Raw genomic sequence first — 19,829 nt, 5'->3', positions numbered from 1 at the left:
GGTTTTAAAACATTGGCAGATTTTTTTTTTTTATCTTCCCAAAATGCAGTACCTATACATGACATTCAGAATGGAAACACTTGGCTATTATAAGAATATTGTTGAACCTAAAGAAAAGTTCCTATTTATCTTTAAATGTGAATGCATAACTGCAAATAAATGTTGAGTGTATTGTATACTTAAGTTTCTTGTGGGATATCAGCTGGTGGACATCTTATTACTTCCTTTACTCAATTGGCTTTGTTGGTCAGCTTATACTCCGGGCATCGTCATACCTAAGTAACAAGAAAACAGTTGATAATGCCGTACAGGTTAATGGACTGAATCCCTATGAGAACCACATGGGATTCATTAAGTTACTTTTGCCACAAGTGGCTACATAAATGACTGACTTCATTCCTTCCCCCAAAGAATGGGTTTAAACTATTAAAATCACCATATGTTTTAGCAATTACCATATTCTCAGTATTTCGTGAGGCCAATTCCTTAGTGTGTTATATTTGCTTTTTCCAACTAGTATATCCTACACTGAACTTTTTCAATGGACCATCATCTGCTTTCTCGCATGTTTCATTGGATTGTTCATACTTGCCTGTTTAATGAGAATGTTGCATAGTTTTGTGTCTTTTGAACATAGGTTTTCTTTCTCTTGCTTCATATGAATCTGCTGAATTTTAGTATTATCTGTGTAGTTTGCTTCAAGTAATCCTTAAACATTTTTCTTTACCCTCCCAACCCCACCCTTTTTTTATGAAAGGTTAACCTGTAAGTTTTTGAGAGAACACCATTAAAGCACCTCATGGTTTGTTTTCTGTTTGTATATTTACCCGTTGTGTATAAATGTATTTATATGTATGTATCTTTGAATTGCAAGACCACAGTTCTGAGTTGCAGCTCTTTTAGCTCTTTCAGGAATTCCTGAATTTTGATGAAGAATGTCTGCCCACTTTTTTTTTTTTTTTTTAAATTAAATGATGTACTATGCTATTATATATTTTGTGGTTAGGCCTTTTGTGGCAAAGTTTTTTTTTTTTTTTTTTTTTTTTTGTGTGTGTGTGTGGGTTTTGTTTTTTTTTTTTTTTCCTCTAGTCCATATCCCCTGTCACTACAGTAGACTACCTACATTTCCTTCACTGGAACTTTATATGGCTAGTGCTTCTACCTGAGTTATTGGATATTTGTCACAAAGGAGTTTGATACACCAGAACAGTTTTTCTGTCTATTCATTTGGTCGACACCATGATACTCAATGTTTGACAATTGATTTTGACACAAGCAACAAAGTTTCACTAAAAAAGCTATCAAAATTTGGGTTAGTATCTGTGGGTGATTTTTAAAGGTTGAAATCACTTGAAAAAAAAAAAAAGTTGAGAAATTTTGAATTAATGCAGTTCCAGAGATTGGTGTTTGAATCAACTTCATAAATGTAACCACATCTACTAATAATTCTTGGGGAAGGACTTCATATTCTGAAGTTTTGAGTGGCTTCAAATGAAGGATCTCTAAACCCACTCACACTAATCGCTCATCTTTTTACCAATACTTACATTTGGGTGAGCAAGAAAAACACTTGATGGTTTTTGGTGTTCTCTCAATCTTTAGTTACTTTAATTCCTTTTGTTTTCCTTTTTCCAAGAGTATGCTATATATGTTGCTGCCCCTTCCATCAGGGGGTGGTAATAAACAGCACTGGTGAATCTTATGTTTATTATCATACACAAATTCTGTTGGTTTCTGTTTCTGAGTTATTTGTTGTTTTTTCTTTATTTTTTCTCCTTCCCCCTCATTTGCTCATGTCTTGGTTGGCGTTTGGTGGTGTATAACCGTGATTGCGTTACCTTAGCAATAACAATTGGTCGTCTTGGTTACGTTTGTCCTCAAGAGGTGGCCCCCATGCTACAGCAGTTTATAAGACCCTGGTGTGTATTATTCAATCTTTTATTTTAATTCATTTTTCTTCACTCTTTCTTTCTCTATCTCACTTTTAGATATATTTTCAGTTGGTTACAAAAATCACAATCCTTAATCATTGCCAACCATGTGACTAATCTTGTCCTATCAGGTTTGTGAGGTTTCTCAGTAGCATCGTCATGTATATTTATTTTATGTTGTGGCTAACAACTAATTGATGCATGGGATAAGATTGTCACATGCTTGCTGTGTTTAAAAGCTTGATTATACATAAAAGCATTTAAATATCCACCAGAAAAATTAAGATGCATGCAAATTTTATAAATTTAGGTTCTTGCATTGTGTTTTTTTTTTTTTTTTAAGAATTAATTTGGAAACTTGGATTGCATTAAATACACGTTTAAATTTGTTACATACAAAATCTTACTTGCTTGTTAATGTCAGAGTTAAACATCTATACCATAAGTGTATAGCAATAGTTTATATTGTGACAGTATAGCCTGTGTTCTGCTTCTTTCAATTGCTAATTTTTCAACTCAAATCATTTTAGTAAGTGTTTAATGGAATACAAGTCATAAAAGAATTTTAAAAATCAATTTGCTAATGTACTCTCTTTGGCTCAGGCTGCCTAATAGTTTAAGTAAGAAAAACCAGTTGTCTGTTTTTATAGATTCAGTCTATTAAGAAAATGTGAATTTCACTGTTGAAGTTATTGAGATAAGATGGGTCAGACATACAAGAATATGAGGACCTGAAAGTCTAGTTTTCTGAAAATACAGTGTAATCTTTATCTCTATTGTGGTGCCTATTCCATTAAATACTGTCTGTTAACATTGTGTTGAATCTGCTTTTTACTTTAAATACTAAACTCAGTTCTGTAATTCAATAGGTGTACCTCTCTGAGAAACATAAGAGACAATGAAGAAAAAGACTCAGCATTCCGTGGGATTTGTACCATGATCAGTGTGAATCCCAGTGGCGTAATCCAAGTAAGTGTTCACAGGGGTTTGTTTTCAGTGTACTGTGTGCTAAGTAGTAGATTTCTAAAGGAAAAATATTTTATGGCTTTAAGTACATTTGTTTATTTTGTGTATGGACACATGGTAAAGTCGGGACAGCCTGTAGAAGTCAGCCCTCTCCCCAACAAGTGGTTCCTAGAGACTGACTCGGGTCTCACGGCTTGGCAGCATACCTGCTGGACTTCTCAAGCCTTACATCACTGAGTAAGAGTAGTAACAGAGTGGGAGGGGATGGCTATGCTGTTGTCCTCTGCTGGACTAGGCCTTTTCCCGCACTTGTAGACCTCATGTATTTACTTTGTACATGCCTCTGTCCAGTTTACTGAGTTTGAACTTTAAAATAGCAAATAAAATGGAATATTGAGTTATTCTTTGAAATTTTTTTGAAAGCTTATCATTTATTCATTGTTTCCTAAGTTCGTGCTGTCTTTAAACATTTTTGAAATTATACTTATCATTTTTAATATGTATGGGCGTTTTGCCTGCATTTATGTCTGTACACTTTGTGTACCCGGTGCCCTTGAAGGCCAGAAGTGTGGGCATCAGATCCCTTGGAACTGGATTACATATGATTATGAGTGACCATGTGGGTTCTGGGAATCAAGCATGGGTTCTCCGGAAGTAGCTAGTGCTCTCTTAACTGCTGAACCATCTCTCCAGTCTGTCTGTAGAAACTTAATTATTTAGTGGCAGGTTCTATATATGGGACTTCAGTAAAATGTTCCAACTGCAGTTTGTCAGACATAACTAAGAAATAAACCATTGAATTATATACCACATGCTCAAAATACAAAACACCTGTTTGGAACCATAAATTAAATATTCAGTATCCATTTGTGTGGTTGATTGGTGGGATTTTTGGTTGGTTGGTTGGTTGGTTGGTTGGTTGGTTGGTTGGTTGGTTGGTTGGTTGATTGGTTAGTCAGTCAGTCAGTCAGTCAGTCAGTCAGTCCGTCCGTCAGTCCTCTCCAAGAGCAATGTTGCTCTAACCCTAGGCCCTACCTCCAGATCCTGTTTGGTTCTTTTGGAATAGATTCTCACTGTGTATGGCCTGTGGGTGCTGAGATCTGAATTGAGGTCCTCTGCTGAGCCATCTCTTCAGCCACATATTTTTAACATCAAACATAGATGTTTGGATGATGTGAAAACTCCTAACTTGAAGAGCAAGGGCTTTATGCAAAAGGCATTTTATTTGTTTACTATCTCAAGATGGTTGTTAAATTTAATGCTCTTCCTCTCTATTTCAAACTAGCATGTGGTATAAATTCAGGTGATTTCAGGTTGTTTACAATTCAGTCAGAACTGTGTTATTGTTGACTTTACTGGTACTTTCAGACAATTTCTAATGCGAAATATTTGCTAGACTGGGTTTGCTTTTGTTTGCTAAATTACTAGATGATAATGACTTAACAGAAATGTTAAATTCCTTAGTGGTCCTAGTTGATTTTAAATGTTTTGGTTTTAGCTAAGTATTGTGACAAGCTCTCAAGTTTACAGATGTGTTTTACTGAATTTGGTAACTATAGTAGCAACCTAAAATGCTTCTTGCTTGTTACAGGATTTTATATTTTTTTGTGATGCTGTTGCATCATGGATTAACCCAAAAGATGATCTCAGAGACATGTTCTGTAAGGTAACTAATCAGCATTTATGACAGTTAATTCCCAGTTAAATATAAGTTCTTCTTTATTTTAAACTTAGCTTCTCCAGAGAAGTATTGGTTGACTATGTCACCTAAGTCCTTTGCAAAGAACCTGACTTGATCTTAAGATATAGAACTAACTCATGCCAGTATTTTCCCAGTTAACAACACTGATTGGTGTTGTCTTATTATTGCGATTTTTGAAAATGGCTTGAAGTTGTCAAGGTGAATTTGGAACATCCATTGAAACCCAGAGTAACCTTCACAAGTGACTTTCACAGGGATCGGTGCTCTTGCTTTGTTAGTGCTCTCTTCTGATTAGTTACAATCTGTATTCAGCTGTCCCAGCAAGAGAGTCACTTGATATTAGTGACTATACTTCAGAAACCCAAAGCTTGTGTTTAACCCAGCATTTTTAAAAAAAATTTATCCATTAGATAGGTTTTGTGTTTGTTTGGTTTGACTTTTTTTGCTCTTTGTAATTTAATATCTGAGATTTCTTGAGTGCATCATGTTGCTAAAGACACTTCCTGAATTATAAACTTAAAGCATGGAGGTAGTTTTGGTTGTCATAAGGTCTAGAGCTTAATTAACAAAGTTGGAGGATTACTACTTTGATATGGAAATCATAATTAACAGCAGTAATGCTTGATTTCTAAAGCTATACAGATCTGAGTTTTGTCTTTACTCTTAAATTAATAGTTTTTCTCTCTGCAGATCCTTCATGGATTTAAAAACCAAGTTGGGGATGAAAATTGGAGGCGATTCTCTGACCAGTTCCCTCTTCCCTTAAAAGAGCGCCTTGCAGCTTTTTATGGTGTTTAATCTGATACACTTAAGCTGCAGTCCCAGAATTAGGGGTAAGTTACACATTTTAGAATGAAAGTATTTAAAGTATTAATGAATACTGCAGTCAAATACTCCTTCCCTACCCCCAATCTTAGAAAAACAGAAATTCTGGTTAGTGCCCTGGTTTGATTTCTATACATTATTTTATCCCTCTCTTTCCTTTTTACTTTTGCCCTGCTTTGGTTTCTATCCATTATTTTATCCCTTTCTTTTATTTCTTGTTTCCTTCTGCCCTACAAAGTTGTTCACAGATGATTTTCTCTTAGTTTGAGGAAGTGGAGGTTCAAGTACTTGGGTTTTTGTTCTTGATAGTCTGTGTTCTTAATTTGAGAGTAACAGCTGCGTCCATTTAACTCCAGTTCCAGTTCCCTAATCAAGTTGTGTTGAGGGTTAAACTGTGTAGTATATAGTAACAGAACTTTGTACGTTTGCCTTTCACACAAAGTTGCCTCGCTGTATGGATCAGTGGTGAGCTAGTAAAAATTCTTAGGTTGTGAACAAGACTTGAGAACTACCTATCTGACTGGAAGCCAGCCATAGGATACACTAAATGTGTAGAAATGTATACTGTACCAGATTGAAGTACCCTTTACATCACGAGGGTTTGGAAGGTTGTTTCATTTTATTTTTTTTTTTTTTTTTTGCTAGCTGCTTATTTAATCTGGGCATGAAAGATTTCATTGTCCAAGTTACCTAACCTAGAAGAGAGTAGAAATGAATTTATTTACAGCATCAGGCTGTCTAGTCCCTCTGTGTATTGTTCCATTTTAGTTATGAATCCTCAGCTTTAGTATTCTGAAATGTTTGGTTCACTTTCTTAGGCCATGAGAATGTGATAGAGAGAAACGACTTAGCTTTAAAGAGTCTGCATTGAGCTAGTAAGTCTTAAGTAGTTTGTCATTCTTTGGTTTCATCACCAAGTAGGAGTTAACTGTGGTAATCCTGCTTCTGAGATGAGGTAGGAAATAATTCTTTCCTAGATTTTTAAAGTGGGTCAGTATCTCTTGTTCTTGCTTCTTTGTGGTAGCATGCAGAAGCAGGAGAAAGGAGTGGGCCAGTTAACCTTTGAATTCATAGGAACATTTACAGGTGTCCAAAAGTTTGGCCTAAGTGGTTAGTAGCAATTTTTGTAAAAGGACCACTGTCAGATTTTGGTTTAACTATTCCAGTAATCTTACTTGATTTCTTATGTCTGTCTTAGCAATTTAAAACATCCACATCAGCAAAAATGAAATTGTCTGAGAATATAGGAAATAACCAATAGGGTTGGAAGGATGAATAGTTACAAACATCAACAAGATGGGTGTTAGGAGGCTCAGTAGTTAAGAACACTTTGAGTTCAATTCCCAGCAGCCACATGGTGGCTCACACCCCTCTATAGTGGGATCCGATGCCCTCTTCTGATATAAAGGTGTACATGCAGGCAGAGCATTCATACATACATAAATACACAGATATAAATAAATCTAATTTTAAAGAAAGAAGGTTGTTAAGTTCTATTTTTGGACATTATCAAATGTTCTGACCCCCAATAGGGTAAAAAATAGAATTTGTTTCCTTAAACATTGGATATATTAGAAAAGTAGATGATCCTTTAATTCCCTGGAAGGAAAGTGACTATCTTAAATTGTGATTTCATTTTTAAGAAAGTAAGGTGACATTATGCAGGGAATGTTCAATTTGCATGAGACTCATTCTGCTAAAAGAGCTAAAGATAAATAACATTATACAAGGCAGAATTCATCATATGAAACATTATACGCTGTATGTCCCCGGTGTGGGTTCACTTTCATATCTAATGCAGACAACTGTTCAGTCACAAAAGAACATAACATGATCTTTGGCAATTTGTCCAATTTCTTATTTTCTTTATAGGTAAAGTTAGGATTGTTATTTGATTGATTTTTATGCTCCATTGGCTCTGAAAGAAAGGTGGGTATTAAAGATAAAATTGGTTTTGTTTTTTGCAGGTCCATCAGTCTTGGAGACTATGAGGGAGCCTCTGCACCCAGGGAAAATGTTACCCTTTACAGGGGGAAGGGTAAACCAGTAGGGAATACAGTACAATCCCAACCCTACTGGGAGGGGCGGGAGGGAGGTGTTGCCGTCACTGTATTAAGTCGATGTTGGGAAATGTTTTAACATCTGGAGCCTTTGTGGGTGGAAATCTGTCTCCAATTACAACTCTGCACTGGATGTGAAGAAGCAAAAACTATTCAGTCTACTCACAGAACAGTACTTTCTGAAATATTATGGGGAATTGTACCTAAACAAGAACCATATAAACAATGCGTAGGGATGAGGAGAAGGAGGAAAATCCCATGGTCCACAGCAAAGGAAACCTGAGAGTGGGAAGCTACAACAGTAAGGAAGCTTTGTTCATTAGAGGTTTTATATAAAATTTCCCACGTTACGTACGGGGACCTTGTTCTGCATGCTGATGAAGAGATACACAAAACTAACAGTTAAAGTCAGCTTGCCTCCCCTAGTAGCAGCAGGTTCTTGGACCTTACAATTTTTAAGGTACCCCCAAAAAGTTGGAAATAAAACAAAACAAATTTGAACAATGAAGCACCCTGTGAGATGCCAACGAGTCACTCCTTTTACCTTTGCGGGATGGGCAGGGAGGGAGGAATAAATGGGGTCGGGGTATCAAACTAAAGGTGACATCTAATTTTACATTAAAACGTTAGTGGATATAATTTTATGGTTGTACTTCTTAGATTTAATTTCTAGGCCAACACGTTATCGTAAGGTGCAGTTTAAGGTTCAGGCATGCGCTCTGGCTCATAGTGATTGAAAGTGGTGTAAATTAGTGGGACCGTAGCATGCTTGCACCACATAGAGTGCCGTTGGTATTCATTTACCTATGTTGCGCCAGTTTGGGTTGCAGTTTACCAATTCAATAGCCCTGCATTTAAAATTACTTTAAGATTTGTGGATTTTATTTTTATTAAGAATATAGATATATAAAGTACTGTAGTTTACAGCTAGGCCTTGAAATATCTTTTTAGGATCTGTTAGGAATAAGATTGGTATTGTATTGTGTGTAACCTGCACAATGTGGAAAGCTGATATACCTGTGCAAAATCTTTGCCTCTGTGCTGTCAGTGTGGTGTGCTTTCTGCATGGTTATATACTACTAGTGATTTTTATCAAATTTCAAATTACATGGTAAAAGATTTGTAAAAGGCTGCATAAATGTTAGTTGGCACATAAAGACAATTGTAGAAGTTGAAACATGATTGCTATATTCAATGTTTATTCCCACTCAACATATTGCCTCTAAGCTTTCCTTTTTTTTTTTTTCTTTCATTTTTTTTCTTTTTCTTTTTTCTTTTTTCTTTTTTGTTCAAAGCATGATCTTAAAGATATGTTTAAGTTAATGGATGTAATGCAGGGTTCCTACACTGTATTGGCGCATGTTGGTGGCCCTTTGTGCCCTAAGTATATGCACACAGGGTGCAAGTTCAAAGCTACAGAGTGAGAGTTGGTTTGGATCCTCTTCATTTCATTTGTTTGACTTTTCTGTTATTTCCCCCCTCTACTTACATGTATTCCTGTGAATAAATCCTTGTTAAGTTAACCCTTTACTTTTCCTTCCATGTGTATTTTCTTATATACTGTGAATGTGAAGACCCTAACTGGTACACTTGATCTTATGTCCATATGAAAGTGCAAGTCTTTATTAATTTGGATTGCCTGAGCAGTGTGTATCCCATGATGATGAAGGAAAATGGAGAGATTTATCTTTTTAGCTCTGCTGGTCAGAGATAAAGCCACACCTTTCCATTTTTCAATGCTGCATATTTAATCTGCAACAAAATGTTAAGCCATAACAGCCTTTTTATATTTTAATTTGTCACCTTTGCATTGCAGAATAAATACCGAATAACCGTTTTTTATAAGCAGTTGCTCCTCTTTGCATGGTTCTGTTCTCTAAAAGTGTTGACTGGTAAAGCCATTGCACTGAAGCGTGAGCTGTGTGCATGTGACTTTATAAACAGTTTCAAAACATTTCACATGCATGGCAGCATGCAAAAAGGTTTTAGTTGTTGTGTATATGTTTAACATGTTCTTTTACTTTGTTTCCTTCTATTTTGGCTTTGCAAATTTCAGTCTATAGGGCCTGAAATAAAACCATCAACAATGCCTGATCTTTTTTTTTTTTTTTTTTTTTTTTTTTTTTTTTTTTTTAATTCAAGCTAGACTCAAGGGTATGTGGCATATCACTTGTTCGTGCAGTTACCTTACTGGGAGCTCAAAATTTGCTTCTTGAGTTGGCTTTAAAGCTGGAGCAGAATAGCTGTTTTACCCTTGGGTTGTAGTTAGCATATGCCCTATAGTGCTTCTGATGCTTTCCAAAAAGTAACATAGGAGGTAATAATCTTGTGTAAGAGTAAATAAACAGCCAGATTAGTCTCTTAACATAATAAAACAAATATAAAATTTTCAATAAAGTTATATACCTGTGATTTAAAAAAATCTTTATTAAATAAAAGCAACATTGTCACCTGTCTGATTACGAATATATTTCCAATTTGGCAGTTATGCAGCACACACAAAAAAAACCCAATATTTTGTTTTGTAGTGAATTGATTTGTTTCTAAATTTATGATAGAAAATTAAGTAAATATGACTGACAACCTAAGATTAGGGGTATTATCTTATGTTGTTTCCTTGTTGAGGCTATTATTTCCTCCTATTTCAGACAACATAGTATATATATAGCACAGGAATTTGCAGAAGCCATGTAAGTTTTATTGAGGTAAACGCTGAGTTAGCATTTATTGTTTTGATGAAACGTGACACATCATGGGATATATAAATATATATAAAAAGCAACTCAATTCTTGTGGTGCAGTCTTGATAGCTTTGAATGTTGACTGGATGTCTGTGAGATTGTTAGTTTGTCATTGTTACATTCCAGTGTTTCTGCCTCTTGGCATGCTTAAAGCGCGGCTTCCTCCGCCTGCTCCTTTCACACTAAAATGCTGTTAGTGTGCTCAGCTACAGAGACAGCCGCTGCTGAGTGATGTAGATTTTCTACTTGAATATTTTTATGTTGTAGGAACCTCAGGAGGTCAGTGTTTACTGTTTTATATATGCCTTCTTTTCCTGTTTGAGCTTCTCTCTTTGAAGGATTCTAACAGAACAAAAGCTGCTGATCAACCTAAGTTGGAAACAGAAAGTGTGTTTAGTGTAATTTAAATGCATATTGGCAGTTCCATGTTACAGCCCATTAGCAAATGAACTTAGTGCCACAGGTGTTCATTTATTCAGGAAATAATTTTGCTTTTTGTATTGTCTAATCTCTTTAATGACTTCATACTGTGTAAAAAAAAAAAAAAACTTTTGTATTGTTTGTTGATTATTTCCAAAATAATCAACTTGTAAATATCCTTAGAGCCAGTTCTGATGCTTACATTATTGCTACTTGATTTTGTTATGCAACTTAGATTTCAGATCTTAAAACACTTAACCAAGCCATTACATCTTAAAACAAAACAAGTAGCATACATTTTGTAATTAACATTGATGAACACTGTGATTTTTTTGGTTAAGACTTTTTCATTGATCTGAACTGCTTAAATTGCATATATTGTAAAATAGAGTCAGATGTATATTTTAAGATAATTTCAACTGACTTTCCTCTTACTGCTTTGTCTACTCAGTTATGAATATTCGGATACAAGTTTTATCTCAGGTGAATATCCTTGTATCATTTTGCTTTGGTGACATGTTTATAAAGAAAGATCATCGTACTTAATTGTCTTTGGAGGTTTGTGAGTTGTTGTTTTTATGTATTTTATTGAGAATCTTCCCAATTAGTCTGATATTTCCCTCCCCTCCCCCCCAATTGTTCTATCAGACTGAGCAATACAGAAAGCTCTCCACATTTGGTCTGTAGATTTATCTGAAAATGAGTCGAGTTTGGTCCTTCCCTTTTCAAATCCTCAAAATACAAAAGTGGAACCTTTTCTTCCCTACATGAAATTCTGTGTAGTTGAGGTGCCAGAATTGAATTACATATTGAACTCTTGTCTCAATTTAACACCTTTGCAATGAAGAAATTTTTTTTTGCTTCATATAGTTAATTATATTCATATTGAATGTATTAACAGATGCCAGAGCAAAAGCATTCTTCCCAAGAGAAGAGTGTGTCGTGCATACCTGCAACCCTGAGTTCTTCCTTTGTTAGTACTTCAGGTGCACACAGCTTTGCTTACAGAGTTACTTTTGCAAATATTACAAGGCAGGGAGACACTAATTGTTGCTGCTAATACTGTTTAGTAAAGTGGGCATTGGAATCTATAAGAAAATTAGGGTCTTGTGGTTAACGGCCTGGGATAATTGAGATGGAAAAATGAGCAGTAGTGACTTGTGTTGGTAACAATATTATCTAGTATCAATACCATGCAGTAGCATTGTATATCAGTCAGTGCACTTCGTAGAGATTAAATATGGCAGTGCTTCTAAGGCCTCTTTAAAGTTAAGTTTCACGTGAAGGTTAGTTTCTCTTACCTGTATACTTTCTTGGTAACTGAAAACTAACTTTAGGCTTGATATAGATCTTCTCCCTGTTGGTATCACATATATGTAGATAATTCTCAATCAATGCCTACTTATTATACTTATACAGTTGCAAGGTATAAGCTTAATTACAGCAACTGCTTTTGTGGTTTGTATCCCAGAGTGTATTGTGTTGAAATAAAAAGATGCATAGCAGCTGAATGTATGCATGACTTTGAGGGAAGTTAAAACTGGTTTTCTTTTCCCCCACCTCTGTACATTAAAAACTAAGCCAAATCTATTTGCCAATAGTAGATCACTAATTATAAAGCTAGTAGTTTTCCTTTTAGCAAGAGGTTTTGTTTGCCATACGTCACTCTTACTGTGGCTTGGTATTATGCAGGATTATCTATTCACAGGTATGGTCATCTTGCTAAATGCCTGCTATAACATGGTTAGCCTGTAAGGCAGTGTCGTCCCTCCTAATGTCCACCTCATAAAGGGGGTTCCACTGTATTTTCCTCATATCTTTTTGTCAGTGCTTTCCTATGTGGATATATATAACCAAACTGAGCGTCATTGTTTTTTTTTTTTAATGGAGATAATAATTAGATAATACTATGTAATTAATTTTACTGAATAGATTATCATCTTAAGAGATGCTTAAACATGGTAAATCACTTCATGTTATGAAAGTTTTACACTTAATATTCATGTTAACATTGGGTGCAATAACTTAGTAGTACTTGCTTAGTTATAAATAACTGGATCTTTCTGCTGACAACTTAGGTTGTATGAGTTATGCTTAAAAGCTTTAAATTCGATGTTTCCTGTACCTGCCACACTATGTTAGAATGTGTCCTTCAAACATATCCTCCTGCAACTTCTCAAACTGTACTAAATTGATATTTCTTGAAGTCTAACTCTGTGCTAACAGATCTTCATTTTAAATAGAATACGGTTTTAATTTTTGATAAGCTGCTGAATTTTAAAGAGAGTTTTTTGGGGCCACCAAATATTTTGGATCATGCAGAGAATATATATTGTACTGTAGTAATTTTGTATTTACATTTGTATGATGTGACATAATAGATGTGAATGTTAATCACTGCTTGACTATGTTAATAAAGTTGTTTAACTATAGACGTTGCACTCTGATTTTTAATGGAAAGAAATTATCTTTTTTTGTCCCTTCTACATTTTGTGTTCTTTTAGATTTAGTGGGGTCTTTTGGGGGAACGGGATTAAAGTGTTGTTGTGTGATTTTTTTTTTTTTTTTTTTTTAATGTTTTGGTTTTGGTTTTCTTTAGCTTACACATTAGTGACCTGTTGTTATCTGAACAAACAACTTTTTTTCTTGGTCATGTACTACAGTAAAAAGAAACTTGCATACATTTTAACTTAACTAATGTTTGATTTGTTTGTTTGTTTGGTTTGGTTGGTTTTGGTTTTTTGAAACAAGGTTTCCCTATGTAGCTTTGGAGCCTATCCTGGCAGTATAGACCAGGCTGGTCTCAAACTCAAAGAGATCTGCCTGCCTCTGCCTCCCAAGTGCTGGGATAAAAAGCGTGCACCACTGCCCAGCGTAACTACTCTTAATGCTTTTCAACTCAAGCTGTGGAGGAGAGGGGCCATAACTGCTCTGCCAGAGGGAATGGATGACGGCGATACTATGATAGAAAGAGCTGGCGATAGAGAAGACAGCCTTCAGAGAGCTGAGGCTTATGGTTTTCCAGCCATTTCCTCCTCAGGTTGTAGCAACTAACATAATTGCATGTTGCCAATTAAAACTTAAGTGTTGATACATTCTAGAGTGTGTGCAGACATAGCTGTAAAGTGGTCTTTTTAATTTAAGATATAGAGCATTTTAGAACAAGAAAGGGCAGCTCAGAAACTTGAGGTTCTTTGCTCTTTTTAAAGACATTTGAGGTAACACATTGTGTTGACAAGAATGAATTGGAACTGAGATACAGTATTCTCTGAAACAACTTGCAGAAGGAATTTAAGAGTCCATGGTTGGGGAGAAAGGATTGTAGGAGCCAGAGGGGTCAAGGACACCATAATAAAACTCACCTAATCAACTACCCTGGGCTCACGGGCTCACAGAGATTGAGCCGACAACCAGGGAGCCTGCATGGGACTGACCCAGGCACTCTGCATGTATGTGACAGTTGTGTAGCTTGGTCCTCTTGACAGTGGGAGCAGGGGCTGTCTCTGACTCTTTCACTGGCTTTTGGGACCCTACTCCTTATACAGGTTCACCTTGCCCAGCCTTAATACATAGGGAGGTGCTTGGTCTTACTGAAACTTGATAGGCCATGTTTTGTTGATACCATGGGAGAGCTGCCCTTTCCTAAACAGAAATGGAGGAGGAGAAGATTGGGGGGTGAGTGCTGGGAGGCTAGGAGAAAGGGGGAACTACAACCAGGATATAAAATGAATAGATTAAAATTAAAGAATAAAAGAAAAAGGCCCGGATTGTGGGGTTAGGTTGTTGTTGATGTTCCTTTAAATCTGCCTCATCCTTAGTTCAGGATTCTAGTTTGCTTCCTGAAGATGAAATCTTGAAACTGTAGTCTTACCAGTTATTAAAATGGTTTTTTCCCTCTCAGCTCATATGATACCCATATTGATAAGTGAGTAAATGGGTCATTCCATCTCTGAACTGGCATTTTTGTAATGCATGTATAGTCTGACAAAAATACTAATTCGGGGTCAGGGTTAAAGTGGCAGTGAAGCTGTACAGGTCTTGGGTGGATTTTCTTCATTATGCAGTTGACATCGGGAACTACTCACACTGTGACTGTCACACGTGGTCACACACCTTTATCTCTGAGTCTGGTGTTTATAAAACTGTAATGACAGCCTGAAGTTTAATAGAACTTAGTTGACTGGCAGTGATATGAAGATTGTTATAGTTGCCACCTTGAGATTTTTTTTTGTCCCAGCCACTCATTTTTTAAATGTTACAGTGATCTTACTGTGACCATTTCAAGTATTCCTCTTCAGTATCAGTGAGTAAAAAGTACAAAAACTGCATTCAGGAGGCAGAGGCAGGAAGATCTCTGAGTTCACAGCTAGCCTGGTCTATATAGAAGCAAGTTCCAAGATAGTCAGGACTACATAGAGTGGCCCTTTCTCCAATAAAGAAATAGATGAGTTTTGTCAGTAGTTTATTGTTGATGCTTTTGAATGCATGTAAGTGTGGAGTTGGCATTGCTTGTAGACACGGTTACTTCCAGACTCATCAGCAGATGAGTACACATTCATGTAGCTGTGTACTTGATTTAGTTTACAGCTTCTACAACTGTCCTATTGGCACTCATTCTAATGTTACTTCCGAATGAAATAGTGATGGGTGTTCAGATGCTTAAACACTCGGCATACATTTACAGTAATCTTGTATTCTTTCTATGGACTTGTTAGACCAAAAAAAAAAAAAAAAAAAAAAAAACCAGTTATAACAAGGTTACCTGTCAGTTGTGGTCTAAGGTTTTCCTAGCCAGCAGCACCTGTGTGCTGTGAGTTGTAGTCTAACGGCCAGGGTTCTAACTTCAAGTTTATGTATGAAGTGTATTTTTGTATTGCAGGTTTAAGTTACCTGTGTCTAATGTTGCAGACACTGTCCTGGTCACATGAAGTGAGAGAGCTATCTAAAGCAGTGTGTTATATGGTGCTGGTACAAGAAAGGAACACAGTTGATAGATACAAGGGACTGTTTTGTCACTTGAGCTGAGGGGTTCAAAGTCGTGAAAGGATGTCATGTGGCTAAGAGTCTGAAGGAGGGAGAGAGGCTGTTGATTCTTGGAGATTATCTCAGGTGATGGGGCACACATAGATAGATGGCCTGGACAGTTATGTACTTGGATATCACCTTAGTGTCTACAGCAAGGAAAGAGACGGCCTGAAGGGTAACTGAAAGGTGAGCGGGAAGGGCTCTGCAGGACTTTGGGGTAGAATCCGATACTGCTCAGCAGGCACAAAGGAAGAAGCAGATTTGGGGGCACTATTGTTGGGGGGGGGTTGATGAAAGAACCCGTGGGTGTGTCGTAAGGAGTGGGCAGAATTTGACAATGTACTGAATGTGTTGCGGAGTAGAAAAAGAATGACAAATGGCAGACCTTAGGCATGGCAAACAGCTGGAAGGGCATAATTGCAATTAACTAGAAGAGGTTTGAGGGATCCATGAGAAGCAGAGGAGGAGGCACTTTGAGTAACAGGAAAATACCTGGCTGAAGATGATGAGCTGGAAGTTTGTGTATAAACGGCAGTTCAAACCATAAAGCTGAAAAAATATCAGAAGGCAAAGGACTGAGGCTCAAAGGTGGAAAAAAAAAGAAAAGAAACAAGTTGGGGCTGGAAAGATGTTAGAAGTTAAGAGCATTGGCTGCTCTTTCAGAGGCCCAGAGTTCAATTCCCAGCTCTCAGATGGTAGTTTACAACCATTTCTTATGCCATCTTCTGGTAGACAGACCTACATGTCGACAAAATTCAAAACATAAAATACATGAAAAGATCAGAGAAACATTGTGTGGGATCAAGTGGGTGCACTGTGTTCACTTGACACTACAGTATGCAAGGCATTAGTTTTGACCAACTTTTAATAACTAGGAAAGATGATACTATCTCCCAGGGATACTGAGAGGCCTTGGGTTGCCATTTTCTCAAGGTCAAATTGGCAAGTGAAGTTTCTGGTTTTTCTGAAACTAAATTTAAAAGTTTAGAAAAGGAGCCTGAGATAACTTTTAATGCCATCCTCAGAAGATTTGTAATTTTCTAAACTAGATAAAGGTATTTGAATTCATGAAGGCAGGCAGAAAGTAAAAGTTACAAGGGTAGAACAATCTCCCTATTTCCAGGTCTGTGGTAGAGGGATTACTCTTGTGAATCAATAACTTTGCAGAACTGAGCCCAGAAAAAGCAGACCATGAAACTGCCATACTTCAATCAACAAGATGAATTTTTTGACAAGTTTAAAACAAAGAAGTTGGGTTCATAACTTCATGCTCTACCAGAATTCTGGCTAACTCAAAGATCTAAAGATACTATCCTAAACTTTGTTAAATGGTTTATTTTCATATTATGAATCTTAGTTTTGCCTGTGTGTGTAACTACACCATGTCGGGGAAGTGCCTTCAGAGGCTAGAAGAGGGCTTCAGATTCCCTGGGATGGGAGTTAATGGGTGCTGGGAACCAAACCCTTGGTCCTCTGAAAGAATAGCTAGTGCTCTTAACAGCTGAGCCATCTCCAATCCCATGTTTGTGTAAAATGCAATCATAATGTAATGTGGTATCTAAGACAACCCTCCCCCAAACAGTTGATTTCTCAAAGTTAATTGTGCATGTCAAACTCAAGTTACAAGGCTCAGCAAATCCTTGAGAACCCAGGAGAAAGGCTGGCGAAAGGGGACTCTAATTTTTTAAGTATTATAGTTCTAGGTCAAGCACTATAGAAGGAAGAGGCAGGTGGATCTCTGAATTCAAGGCCAACCTGGTCTACAGAGTGAGTTCCAGGACAGCCACGGCTACACAGAGAAACCCTGTATCAGAAAAGAAAAGGAAAAAAGATTATTGTAAGTGCTATGTATATGATGGTGTTGAGGAAATAAAGATAAATGTGTCTGTAGATGTTGAATTCAGTCAGATGCAGCACCTACCATCAACCTTCCCCCTCCCCCACTCACCCTTTTGTCCCTAGTAAGTCCGCTGCTTCACATATTCTGTGTGGTCCATTATCCTCCCCACCTCCCTTAAAGCCTCTTCCCATCTCATGGACATTTCCCTAGTCTCCTGGCCTCTTGCCCATACGTGCCCCACTAAATACAATGTGGGGCCCACATAGAGAAAGGGTATAGTTGAGCCTAGGTTACCTCACTGTGTATTACTACTTTCCAGTTCCATCTATTTTTCTGCAAATTTCATTTTTTCTTTGCAATGTTTCATTATCTACTCATGTGTCACAGAGATACCTGTCCATGTTTATTGCTGCTTTTACCACAATAGCAAAGAAGTGGAACCAGCCTTAACTGTCCCTCATCAGATAAAGAACTGAACTGTTAAGTGCATTCTGTTCAGAGAGTTGCAATCCAGTTCCAGTTTGGTCACCTGAACACTGATGAAAGTCAAGTAATACTAAACAAGGAAGGTACAATAAAGAATTTGTGGCTGTCTATCCTGATGATTGATGATTTGTTTCCTTACTGTCTGAAGCAGAGTTATTGCTTGGGCATGTGATATTGCAAGTGGGAGGGTCCTGGATATCTTCACATTCTCTAAACTGATACAAATGAAAGACATTATGGGCTAAACTGTTGTGCCGTGGAAGGGGTCTGCCCTTAGTAAAGCACAGACATGGGAAACGTCGTTCTCTAGATGCCTATAAAAAAGCCACACACATACAACCTAAAACAAGACAGGGCAGTGCCAGTACATAAATTCAACCTCAGAGAAGACTGAATAGCCATGCATATTTAATACCACGCACTTACATTGTGAGCTTTTACAAAATGTTGATGCTTTATAATTCAAACAAGCCTACAAACAGGCAAGTTTATGTAGTAATCGTGTTAAGATTAGTCAAGCCTGCCAAACAGAGATGACTCGTAACTTTAATCCCAGAAGAGGCAGGTGGATCTCTTTTAAAGGCCAGCCTAGTCTTAACATCCAAGTTCCAGGAAAGCCAGGGTTACTTAGAGAAACCATGTCTTGAAAAACAAAAATAAGGCTGGATATTGGTGGGGAAGGCCTTTGATCCCAGCATTTGGGAGACAGAAGCAGGTGGATCTCTGAGTTCAAGGCCAGCCTGATCTACACAGTGAGTTCCAGGACAGGCTCCAAAGCAATACAGAGAAACTCTGCCTCAAAAAACCAAAAGAGAAAAACAAAATTAAAAAGTTAATCAATCCAGTGCACATGGAAGTTAAAGAACATACAAGTTTATCTAGTCCATCTACACTTGTTTGCATGCCATGGCAAATCAAAGTATGTAGCACTTGAGGGTAAGCCCCCTCTGAAAAGGAACTGGTTGAGGCTTACTAAGTAACTTTTTTTTTTTTTTTTTTAATGTGTGTATATCATTAAGTACCCAAGAGAGGCCAGAAGACAGTGTCACATCCTGGAACTGGAGTTAGGATAATTGTGGACTACCCAAAGTAGACACTGGGAATTGAACTCAGGTCCTCTGCAAGAGCAGTACCAAACTCAACTGTTGAATCATCCTCTCTCCAGCTCCCATGTGGTTTGGTCAGTTGATTGGTCTTTATTTTGTTTCTCAATGTAGATGTATACATTTTAATTTTTTCCTGTTTTGAAACAAGGTTTCTGGGTAACAACCGTGGCTATCCTGGGACTACTTTGTAGACCAGGCTGCCCTTGTCTACACAGATCTGCTTGCCTCTGCTTCCCCTGTGCTGAGTGAGATTAACGGCATACAATACCACACCCAGCTCCCATTTTAAGTTTTGAAATGCACACACACTAGAGATGTGTGTCTCTAATCCTAGCACTTGAGAGGTAGGAGCATCAGTTCAATTCAATCCTTGGCTATAGTTAGAGGCCAGCCTGGACAACATGGAATTATGTAAAACACACACACACACATCAATTTTAATTTTAAGTTCTTAGAACTAACTTGAACCATATCCAATGATAATATGAGTACCTTCCCCTAGAAGGTACTGATGTGATGTGGATTGATTCTGCCATGTTGACAGTATTTTGAATTTCCACTCACATACTAAACATTACAGTTTTTGAGCTGGTTTTTTTTGTTTGTTTGTTTGTTTTGTTTTGTTTTTTTCTTTTTTTGGTTTTGTTTGTTTTGGTTTTTCAAGACTGGGTTTCTTTGTTTAGGTTTGGCTGTCCTGGAACTCACTCTGTAGGCCAGACTGGCCTAG

At 37.1% G+C, this 19,829-nt stretch overlaps 1 protein-coding gene across 5 annotated transcripts in view; it reads left to right on the top strand.

Annotated features, from left to right (window-relative positions):
• The window catches only part of Tnpo1 (transportin 1), an 89,677-nt gene extending 76,600 nt beyond the window's left edge, over window positions 1-13,077 (top strand). For 3 of the 5 annotated variants that reach the window (XM_051183041.1, XM_051183042.1, XM_051183043.1), the window contains exons 21-25: window positions 1,844-1,919; window positions 2,801-2,900; window positions 4,489-4,563; window positions 5,290-5,432; window positions 7,392-13,077. In XM_051183041.1, coding sequence (XP_051038998.1) covers window positions 1,844-1,919; window positions 2,801-2,900; window positions 4,489-4,563; window positions 5,290-5,397 — 359 coding nt within the window. In that variant the 3' untranslated portion in view covers window positions 5,398-5,432; window positions 7,392-13,077. Of the gene's footprint in view, window positions 1-1,843; window positions 1,920-1,988; window positions 2,544-2,800; window positions 2,901-4,488; window positions 4,564-5,289; window positions 5,433-7,391 lie in introns of those variants that run through there. The other 2 variants (XM_051183045.1, XM_051183044.1) reach the window with 2 other exon arrangements.
• The last annotated feature ends 6,752 nt before the right edge of the window (window positions 13,078-19,829 follow it).

Source organism: Phodopus roborovskii, unplaced genomic scaffold (assembly GCF_943737965.1).
Source record: "Phodopus roborovskii unplaced genomic scaffold, PHOROB, whole genome shotgun sequence".
NCBI classification, from domain to species: domain Eukaryota; kingdom Metazoa; phylum Chordata; class Mammalia; order Rodentia; family Cricetidae; genus Phodopus; species Phodopus roborovskii.
Note: the sequence above shows the minus strand (reverse complement) of the source record. Positions and strands in the feature narration are given on the sequence as shown.